General features: G+C 38.0%; 1 protein-coding gene across 1 annotated transcript in view; it reads right to left on the reverse strand.

Moving 5' to 3' along the window:
* LOC107661187 (transmembrane protein 132C-like) overlaps positions 1-10,157 on the reverse strand; it is a gene marked incomplete at its 5' end in the record, with an annotated part of 62,578 nt that extends 52,421 nt beyond the window's left edge. The window contains one exon of the mRNA XM_016450661.1: positions 10,014-10,157. Within this exon, the coding sequence (XP_016306147.1) occupies positions 10,014-10,157 (144 nt within the window). The remainder of the gene's footprint in view (positions 1-10,013) is intronic.
* Between the last annotated feature and the right edge of the window lie 1,918 nt (positions 10,158-12,075).

Genomic DNA, 12,075 nt, shown 5'->3' on the forward strand with positions numbered 1-12,075 from the left:
CCAAGATTTCTGACCGAAGTTGATGGGGTAATTGTAGAAGAACCTAGCTGGATGGTGAAATCATTCTGTAGAGTTGGAGTGGCAGGGAAGACAAGAAGCTCAATCTTTGCCAGATTGAGCTGTAGGTGATGTTCTTTCATCCATGCCGAGATGTCTGCCAGGTAGCCTGAGATCTGTGCAGCAACCATTGGATCATCTGGTTGAAATGACAGATCGAGCTGTGTGTCATCAGCATAGCAATGGTAGGAGAAGCCATGTGCCTGTATGATGGGACCCAGTGATGTAGTGTATATGGAGAAGAGGAGGGGTCCAAGAACTGATCCCTGAGGAACCCCAGTGACCAGTTGATGTGCTTTGGATACCTCCCCTCCCCAGGCCACGCTGAAAGACCTACCAGGGAGATAGGATTCAAACCAGCAAAGTGGAATCCCTGTGATGCCCAGTGATGAGAGGGCGGACAGGAGGATCTGATGATTTACGTTGTCAAAGGCAGCAGATAGATCCAGCAGAATGAGAAATAATGATTTGGGATCAGCTTTCGCAATCTGCAGAGCTTCAGTGACCAACTGTAATGCAGGGTTGGAGACCCTTGGTCTACAGACATTCACACTAAATTCTTGCTGGACAAATGTTGGTGTGATGTCTAATATATATTCTGTCAAGAATCCCCAAATCAGTTACTTCATCCAAATACTTTTTATTTAACATAAATAATTATAAATATTTCCATTTTGGCCTAATATTTTCCCTTACATCAGAGACTGATTGTTTATATGTAAATTAATTTTGGGTTACAGTGCAGAATAAGAACTGATTATTTGGAATCAGCTTTTGCAATCCGCACGGCTTCCATGCGGATTGCAAAAGAAAGTGCTAAATTATTCCAAATATTCAACTGTTTTAAATATTAATTTAAAAGTATAAACATTTAACATGAAATTCTTTATGCTTAAATTGTTCATTATCTGTGTTTTAATGTGTTGCCATGGAAAGATAATGACTTACACATTAATATATAGATATATGGATATATGGTTAATATATTATTGATCACACACACCTTCAAAAGTATTTTTTAGATTAATTATTTTATTCATCAAGGATGTCTTAAATTTATCAAAAGTGACAGTACAGATATTTGTAATATTGCAAAATATTTCTATTTCAAATAAATGCTGTTTTAAACATTAGCGCATATATGAATAATCTCAGATTTATCTCAGCAGCAGCCGAGCAACTGTCATTGAGATTAATGGGACTGCTAACGTATAGCTTTCTTCCACAGCCTTTATAAAAAACAAAGGAGAAATCATTCAAAGTTGTGCAGGAGCAGACATTAAAACAGGCCTGACCTGCCAACCATGCTTTGATGAGAGCGTAGTGCATCCGACAAGGAAAGAAAGAGAGAGTGAGAGCAGGGAGCGTCAGTCTGTTCACCTGAGACTCCGCCTCTTCATCAATCCAGCGGTAGGCTGAGAGAAGAAAGGACAAACTCAAAACAAAGACAAGATGGCTCAATCTAATCCCCACTGTGGTGCTCCAATGAAAATAATAAAAAGTTGATGAAAGAGTATCGTGTTCGTTTTTATGCTGGGAATCATCCCTGGCTCTCCGCGCCACTGACGGTATGGGGGATTATAGCCTGCCCCATTGAGCAGAGTCCCAACCCCAGGATTAGACGGCTTGCTGTGCCGCTTCAAGCACCTCGATAAGTGGTGTTCCCACTGCTAAATCAATACCAGCACAAAACAGCGAGCAACGCAGCCAGACATGGCACTCAAGGCCCAATTACAGCCTCTTTACCCATGGAAACATGAGCCAGCGAACTGAACTTCTGCACCAAAAACAGAGTACTTTGGCTTACAAAATTTGACATGTTCTTCACTGGCAAAGAGGGCCTTTTATAAAGACATTTGGTTGAGTTTTGCCGTATCATTCTAGTAGGGTGAGTAGATTTTGTTACTTTCTGGATAGGGCAGGGCTGCGGATTCTGCATGAGGAATTCATTGGAAGCACATCTGCTCCTTCCAGGAGTAACTGATCCTCTCATTTCACACACCGTTTGAGAGGAATATGAAAAAAAAATTCCTCTTCAGTCAAGCTGAGTGGAGAGACAGAAGATGTGCAAGTAGAGAGTAAGAGAACAAAAAAATAAATAAACTGGTTAAACAAGCTGGTTTACTGGACCTAGATAGTTTAAGCCTGGTCAAGCTGGTGTTAAACTAGCCTAACCAAAATTCCTCTAAAACCTGCAAATCAGATCATGCTAATGAGGTCGAGAGACCAGGAAACCGATTCAGGCTAGCTTATGCTTTTTTTATTTATTTGTTGTTTCAATAATTTCAATAGGGGTTTCAGATCTATCTTATCTATAGGTTGATTTCATGCAAATGCATGCAAATCATCAGGAGAACATGAAGGTTAAAGAAAGCAAGAAGACAGCAAGAGCAGCCATAACAGCTCAGATCTGTAGCTTCTCTGCTTTGATTTTACAATGTACACATTCAAACACTGCAGTGCTGCTTTGCCTGACAGAGACATCTTGAGGACTTGTAATATTCCCTTTAGAAACTGACATAATTTCTTTCTTCTGCTTTCTTCTTAATCATTTTCAGCTTCAGACGACTATCAACTTCACATCTTTATCTGAGACACGCTCCAGTATAATTGCTCTCAACTGAGTCATCAGAGGCTTTGGTAGTTTGTCATGCCTGGCACTGCAAGCCTTCAAATGCAAAATGGCTAATTCTACCATTTGTCCTGTAGTGCTTTAATTAAGCAGCCCAAAATACTGGTTTACCACCGCTTCAATTATCACCTACACAGTGACTGATTGCAAATTCTTACAAATGGACTAAATCATAACAAGAACTTTAAATTCTAATTAAACTGTAGAACAGTGGAGTCATTTTAAACTCCAGTTCTGAAAAACTTATTTGGTGTCAAACCAAAACTAATATTGATGTTTCTCATTTGTAAATCGCTTTGAATAAAAGCGCCTGCTAAACGAATAAATGTAAAACACTTTTAATATATTTAAAATTTGAATACATTTACATACTCTGTTCCAAACCCTAGCAGTGAGCTGCCAAGACAACATTTTGTAGTCCCTATAAAATGACAGTGTCCTGTCCTTTGTAAACATATTAAACAGCTCTTGAAATCATCCAAATTTGACTCAAATGGATTATAGTAGCCAATGTATAATAATAAGCAGGTTGCTGCTTTTAGCTGGTCTTCTAGCCTGGTCATAGCTGGTTTAGCAGGCTGGTTTTAAAGGGGTGCTGACCACAAAATTAGCTGAACACCAACTTGGCCAGGTTAAGAGATTGACTGGCTTAAACCAGCTATGTCCAGCTTAAACCAGTAAAGGCTGGATTTAGCTGTTTTTTTTCAGCAGCTGTGCTATTAGTTTTCACAGTAGCTTAGCAAAATGCTAACGTAAAAATTTTAATCATTTGAGAGTCATGTTTCTTGTGTGCTTCATGCGAACATTGACTGTGTTTTACTGAGTTCCTGGCTATAGAGAGCATTTTAAATTAGTCACATATTAGGTTACATTTCATTTCATTTAAAAAGTGACTTAAAAGGTAGCTGCCTATGTAGGTATAGACAACAAGCTAACTTGGTTTTGGAACAGAGCTACTTTCTAACTTTGTAGAGGAAACATTAGTTCAGGCACACATTATGCAGAAAAATGATCAAATCAACCTTTGTCAGAGTGAAAAAGGTACAATGTGTAAGGACTCATTAGTGATGTAGTGGAGAGCATGAAAAATCAAAGAGGATGTATAATAACTCATTACCAATCTGCCCCCTGTGGACTGGAGCTAGCACCTTTCTCACCATCATCTCCTGACCTCTAAAGTAAAAGAACAGATGAGAAACATAGGGAAAGCAATTTTACCTCCCATACTCTCAGTAAGCCAGTAAATTTTGCAAGGGTTTGAAACCCAGGGAGAATAATTTTACCCAGAATCTCTTAGGTAAAGGTGCTGGTTTAAAGGAATATTTTGACTGTTCTTCTGCCGAGAAGTACGTTTTATTTCAATTTTGGTGGATATATTTTCAGATTTCCAGCGGTCAAAGGGAATTTGGTAACTGCTTTTGAAGCAGTTGTAAACTACAGCTCCCTTGTGCACGAATCATAAAACTTTAAAAGCCCCTGTAAACCCAAAATGTAATTTTTTCAGTTGCCCGGTACAAAAACGACAATTAGGTAAAGCATGTCAGAGTAACAAGAATATCTTCTTGAAACACCCACACATTAGGTGGAATAGGAATTTCAATGAGCAAACATAATCAAATAACTGTACATTATTGGAATATGATTTATATAAAACTCTACAGGCGAGGAAAGAAAATTCTGTTAATGTTCATAATTTTTCTCTTTAGGCTGAAAATGAGTGCATGAAAGCTCAGTGCTCTGTCGATACCGTTTACCACCCCACACTGTGTGGCCATTATATGAACTGACACATCTGAAAGTAATGTATTTGCAGTCAGATAGGAAAAAAGCAAAGCGAGATGATTCAGACTTAAATAACATAGATGTTTTATATCCCTGTCACATTTGGGCACTGAAAACAGAGTTTCTTTTTTTAATCAGGGGTTAGAATGGGATGTGTTTGTGAGATTCATTTACATATGCAAATGGCACCAAAGAGAGGTGCTGAAAGAGGTGAGGGACCTATAAGGGCTTAGAGCACAGCTGTCAGTCAATGCCTTTATAATCTCTCTGAGTGGAGAAATGCAAAGTGAGTATAATATAATAATTTTCAGCCAGAAAATGTAATCTAACACCATTTTCAACCAAGACTATGAATATAAACCATAGACTTTGCATAACAGAAAAAGCTAAAACCACCAAACAAACTAAATGATCTAGGTTTAATATCAGCACTGGGAAAGAATAAATATAAAATTATTCCATTATATATTAATTTATTTTTACATCTCTATTTTCTATCTCAGTTAAACAGACAGCAAGGGACTAAACCTAAAGGGTCATTTCACCCAAAAATCATCATTTACTGTCATTCCTATGTTTAATGAAACCTGAGACATTTCTGCCCATCTATTGAAAGTCCATTACACTAAAACTTGCATAAAGTAAAACAAATTCAAATGAATTGATGGGTTTAATTCAAATCTTCTGAAGAGATGTGATCACTTTATATGATGAACAGATTTAATTTAGGCTTTTATTCACAACATTAATAAACACTGATCAACACGCGTGCATACAGTACATCAAATATGGTCAAGAGAAGCGGAATTGTACTTGCTTGACGTACAAAAAAACACCCCATTTGTTTTTGTGTGTCAAAGATGCACTTTTGAGCTTCAGTTTACTATATTTGATGTGCTCCATGTGTGTTAATCACAGTGCTTAATTTGAGCCGGATCCTTCCGGATCCTGTTCCGGAATATGTCAGATTTTCATGTTTTGTGTTCTGGTATTTATTTTAAAAGATTCGGCATTAACATGTGCATGGTGACGTGACAGTGTATGTGTGTGTGTGAATGAGTGAGTGAGTGAGAGAGCCAGCACAGCTGAGTGGGTTTATGCAGATGTATTTAGAGGTTGTTAGCTATTGGCCTTCAACATATATTTTTGACCAATCAGCTTTCTTAAGCTGAAAATCACCCTCATTGGTTGGTGCTTATCATTTCGCGCACAAAATGTCGAAGAGACAGTTAAACATTTTCATTTTTTAAATTTACAACCACGAGCAAAGCTGATGGTGTGCCTGATGAAAAGAGATCCCGTGAAGATAGAACCGCAACCCTGGATGAGGACAGCGGGGGACAGAAGCAAAGCGAGTTAAGTCAGTCAGAAATAATGGAAGAGGCATCAACATCGTTGTCGGTGTCAAAAAATTCCATCGATCAAATTAATGATATTTGGTCTCAAGAACAGTTTAAGAACAAGCAAGTTGTATATCTGTGGTTGATTATGCAAAATCAAAAACTGGGCCTGTCAGAGTGTGGGGTCGCTTGGACCTGACTAAACGGTTGGGATGAAATTAGCATCTGAGTGGGTGAATTATGCGGTGACATCCATGGCTCCAGATAAAAAAAAACAGCAACGGGCACTTTGTAAAAAAGTGTTTGAGCACAGTCGTACTAAATCACATATGGCAGCAGAAGGCATTTTGCAGAAGGCCAGTCAGAATACACTTATACAGAGTGTTGTTAACGCACAGTCTGAACAGATCGAAACGACTGCTAGAGTATTTCGAACAGCGTACAAAGAGGCAAAACGCAATAGACCTGCCCATGGATTCGAACACGAAATTGACAGCCAGGAGTTAAATGGCATCGATATGGGGCGTATCTTACATTCTAATGTAGTGTGCGCCAGTATTCAGGAACACATCTCAACTGAAATGAGACCTAAATTGTTCGAAAAAATTGTGCAAAGTGCCCCCAAAATTAGCCTTATTATTGACGAGGCAACAAGTCTAAGCAAGAAAAGTGTCCTAATTATTTACATGAGACTGCAGTTACAAGACATGGACACGCCTGCCGATATATTTGTGGATCTAGTGGAACTGGATGATTTAAGTGCCAAGGGAATTGTTCACAGCCTACTGTCCAGTCTAAAGAGACACACCTTTACAAAGTGAAAGTGAAAGTGACGTGACATGTGGCCAAGTATGGTAACCCATAACGACTCTCTAACCATTAGGCCACGACTTCCCAAAGGAATTCCTCCAAGCAACTGATTGCCATAACAACTGATGGAGCCTCAGTGATGTTTGGATGTAAAAGTGGGGTAGTAGCTAGAATGCAGGCCCTGTTCCCTGGTGTCACCGGCTGGCATTGTATGGCACATAGACTCGAGCTTGCTGCGAGTGATACGCTCAAAGCAATTGGAGCAACTGATCATTTCAAAATCCTCATGAATAAACTTTAATCGCTCTATCACACATCAAACAAAAATAGAATGGAGCTGAAAGAGTGTGAAGAAAGTCTAGACATCCAGCTGCGCAAAATTGGGAGAATTCTAGACATTCGGTGGGTCGCATCAAGCTTCAGAACTGTCGAGGCTGTGTGGAACAATTACCCCGGTCTCTATAAGCACTTCAGCGAAGCAGCTGCTGATGCCTCACGTGACAGTGTGACCCGGAGCACCTACACTGGTCTCATCACGCGAATATCCTTTCATGCTTTCATTAACAATTTGGGACTCATGTTTGACGCTCTTCAAGAACTTTCAGAACTATCAGTTGAACTCCAAAAAAGAGAATGCACGATAATTGATGCGCACAAATCAATTGTAAGACAAATGCGAGTGTTTGACACTATGTCAGATCAGCCTGGGCGACACACAGCAGTAAGCCAGAGGGCAATACAAGAGAACTGCTTCCAAGGTGTCACGTTGAATGCGGGAAAATCCAGTGACAGACTGATCGATCAGAAGGAATTTTTCAAGGCTATTGCAAGGAATATAGAGGAACGTTTACTGTGTATAGGTGGACGAGAAGAAACAGCCAGATATAGCAGGATGATTGATGAACTGAAAGTGCTGTACCTCCAATACTGGCCTGAAAACACTGGGCCGTTATTCAGGGAAAGTGAAGTTGAGTCCCTTTGCAAGCGTTTTCGAATCAACACTCCCAGAGTTGTATTGCGTGCTTACAGAGAGTATAAGGACAGTAATGGACAACAGGTCTCAAATTAACTCAACGATCTTTTCAAGTGCATCAACACAATTCCCATCTCCAGCGCAGAATGCAAATGAGGCTTCTCTCATATCAATTTGATATGCACATCAAGCTGCGCCTCTCTTAACATAAAGACAATTTCAACCCTGCTATTTCTATGCCTTGTTGGACCACCCCTGTGCAAATTTAAACCAGAAACGTACGTTAGATCTTGGATTGCTAAAGGACACTGATATGCGACTGACACACGCAGCAAAGTCCGCAGTAGGGAGGAGGATGACAAGAAGGGTTTCAATGCACTGTGGGCTCTTCTTGAAGATTAGACAATGCAAGTGATTTAATTTGTTTACTTTCCATTACTTTCCACAGCAGTGGTGTTTTATAATAATCATATAAGCTACACATATAAAAAAATCATAGGCCGTGTATATATGTTAAGGAATAATACACAAGTTTGTTCAGAAACTTGTGAATGATGTTCTTTTTATTTATTTTATTTATTTATTTATTTTTTGTGTAACTGATGTTCTTATAGTTGCACTATCACTGTTTAGTGACGTCACTGTATGTTCCGGGAAAATTTAAGTTGTATGTATGGCTTTTAATTGCTGATTTTGTTCCGGGAAATATTCATTTACAAATTAAGCACTGGTTAATCAATGTTAATCTGTTCATCACAATGCGTTGCTTACAAAGATGAACAAAAATCCTGTGGGTTTGGAACAACATGAGGGTGAGTAATTGATGACAGAATTTTTAATTGTGGGTGAGCTATCTCTTTAAGCAGATACATTTACACTAAATACAACTGATGAAACACCCTAATTTACATAACAAAGGTGTAGTATGAACAGCATTTCAGTACCAATAAATGACTCAAATTAATCACATGAATAATGACACCAAAAAAAAAGCACCAAGAAGTAACTACAAAGCTACTAGTAGCTTAAAGTAGCTATAAAGTTAAGGTAGCTTGTTACACACTGTAAACCCTAATGTTGTCTTTACTTAAACAATCAAGTAATGTTGACTAAACATTACTTAAAATTTAGCATTTTGGCCCTGTCACTTAAAAACATGAGTTAATTTAACTTATTTACCTTCAAAATGCATAAACTTAAGATTTCAAGTGTTGTGAGCTCAAAATCATGATTAATCCTTTAAAAAAAAATAGATCATTTTCACAAATGTAGTCTTCTTGACTGTAAAATTCTAATACTGTGTTCAACCTTTAAGTGCAAGGTCTTTTTTCTTTTTTTATCAGACAACAAATGGCTTCAATTACAATTATTGACCATAATGGGAATAAATGTACTTATTTTTATTTAGGAAAAAAACTTTTCAAAGTTGATAAATTAACTTTAATACATATACAAGTGTTTTTGTGACACTGGGTTGCAGTTTTCACTCAAAAGCCTTTTAATACATGCACGTACATTTGTGTAATATACACTCACAGGCATGAACACACATACACGCCACATGCTAAAATGCGTTAGAGTTCCTTACAGCCTCCTCCCAAGTCTCATCAAAAATCATCCTAATCGCCTCATTTTGTTATCGATATGGTTTTGTTCTTTTCTTTTTATTATTTCATGCGATCCAAAACCTGCCACGCTTCGTTTCTCTGTTCAAATCTTTCCCGCTTTCCTCCGAAAGTGGCTGTCATTTGCAGACGGACAGCGTGAAATTACTTTAATAAAGCTGTATATTGCCGACAAACACATGATGTCTACTATCGGGGCAATTTCAATGACTTTGATCGTGCAAACGGTTGAAGAAAATACACCTTCTTTGTATGTGTCAGCGCTCAATCAGTTTAGTTCAGTCAACTTATTAGGGTTTTCAGTGCAGGAAAAGTTGCATGTTTGAAACCATTTGAAGTACTGTAGTGCTTCTGAGAAATGTAGTGAAGTAATTTCCTAGCACTTCATAATATAATGCAGTACTCTGAAAAAAACATGCTGTCAGTACCAGAGGGCCTGTATATGAAACAAGCAGAAGAGTTTAGAAGAATAGTCATTAGGCAGAGATGCTTATATTTGAGGGCTAAAGGCCAAAGGGCTGTATGGTGCAGGTCACTGTATATGTGTATGCGTTTGGATCTTTGTTGGCCGAAACTTTACAAAGAGAACAGAAATGTGAGCAAGGGAAGAAAACACTTTTTGGTTTGCAGTGTTTTTGCCTTAAGCTTCGATCTTAAACTTTGAACTTCTGGGTCATTCAAGTAACCAGCAGCCTTCTGACGATAGCGCCTTTGATACCAGTAGTCTCTAGATTCAGAATTCCCCTTTGTTAATAAAAGCGTTAATAGAACGGAAAGATTGAACAGTTACTGACCTTTTTCCGAAGTTGGCTTCCTTCCTACGACAGTGCAGAGTGACCACTCTGTGTCCCTCGCTCCTGACATCTTGACTAACTGTCCACTGAACAGGGTTGCTGGCCCTCGCTCCCAAAAATGCCACACCATCCTTCAACTTGACCCTGTTGGAAACAAATAACCTTGCATTATGTAGTGTATTTTTTTTTTATTAAAGAAAAATTAAAGGTAATCATAATACTTTTATTTAAAAAATAAACAACAGGTTTGCATTTGCATTTTCCAAGACACTCCTCATGGATACTGAATGATTAACAAAAAGTGTTTCTTGTTCTTGAACAGATTGCAGTTGTTTGCCTCATGCATTATACAGACAACGAGAGACTAACCAACAGCTCATGTAATACATTGTAGGATACGGGGGTTCTTGTATAACCTCTAAATCAGTTAAAGAATTATTTTGAGGTCATTGTGTTCTGCTTTCTTCACATATAATCATAACTGTGCGTGTTACAAAAGATCTCTGTTTGGAATATTTTTAAAAGTCTATTATATTGATTAACACTGACACAATAACTACTTTAAAGGGACAGATCACCCCCCCCCCAAAATTATTCACTCTCATGGAACACAAAAGGTGAAATTTTGAGTAATTTACTTGTCGCCTGCAATTACAATGAATGGGGACTGCAGATTTCAAAATTCTAAAAGGACACAAAAGTATCATACATAAGTATTATAATCACAGTCCATACAAATTGGGAGCTATATTCAAAATCTTCTGAAGTAATTTGATAACTTTGTTTGACTACAGATTAAAATTTAATGTGATATTGACGTAATAATCTTGTCAACTCTTTGTGACTTGGACCACAGAAAAAATCATGAACGAATCACTGTGAACCAAATCAACCGAATTACTGGAAAAATCCAACTTGAACACACATACACACACTTACATGGTGCTGGTTTGTCATTTTGAAGCAACCCCAGTTATCGTTTATTATGTTAAAGAGACTGGTCAGGATATTTTTTTTAAATATCTTCTTTTTTTTGTTCCATGAAAGAAAAAAGGGGTTTGAAACGACATGACAGTGAGTAAAAAATATATTTAGGTGAATACCCCTATTGTTTACAGTGGTAATGAAATGGCACAATGCATTCTACCTTGTGCAGGTCCCACATTGCTCTAAACATCCAGTACCTGCATTCAGCCAATTAAAAGACAGGATGCTGAAGACAAGTCTGCGGTGCAATTCAAATGCAGAAAATAATGGAATTGATGTTATCACTAAGACCCAGACCAAATGCAATTAGAAACAGTCCTGACGATTGCTTTTTTTTTTTCACATCTTGTTTTGCTTTGGGGTTTTTTCCTCCACATTCGAATCTAGAATAAACGAACTAATAGCACATAAATCCAAGTGTAGCAATAATATACTAACCCAAACACAATTCAGGACCGCATACCATGTGCTATAAAAGCTCCACTGGTGACAACAAAATTGCCTGCATAGAAAAATGCTAAGAATGCACTTGGAGGATAGTTTGGATAAACAGCATGAGGAAAAAAAACTCAAATTCCCTCGGGAAAAAACAAAATTAAAAAAAATTAAAAAATAAACCACTGACTTTCTTGCTTTTCTCATTCCCTTTAAAGCACACTTTAAACTAAGCTTGCAGTCATGTCATTGTTTTTATAAATGTGACTCCTGTTTTTTTATCTACCAATCAAGGATATCACACATATTTAAAAATAATAATACAAAAAAGAAAAAAAAAGAAAAAAAATTATTTGATGCCTTTAGCTTGATATTTAAAGGTCACTCCGTGCCTCAACTGACAGTGACTACACTCTAAAAAATGCTGGGTTAAATACAACCCAGTGCTGGGTAAAATAGGGACAAACCCAGCAATTGGGTTGTTTTGACCCAGCGGTTGGGTTACTACCCAGAACGTTGGGTTAAACATTTAACCCAACCGCTGGGTCAAAACAACCCAATTGCTGTGTCCTTTAGTGTAGGCTTTGACCCACTACAGGCTACATTATCCATCCAGACTGGTCCTAATCCTGGTCCAAAA

This window comes from Sinocyclocheilus anshuiensis, unplaced genomic scaffold (assembly GCF_001515605.1).
Source record: "Sinocyclocheilus anshuiensis isolate Anshui unplaced genomic scaffold, SAMN03320099.WGS_v1.1 scaffold671, whole genome shotgun sequence".
Lineage (NCBI taxonomy): Eukaryota > Metazoa > Chordata > Actinopteri > Cypriniformes > Cyprinidae > Sinocyclocheilus > Sinocyclocheilus anshuiensis.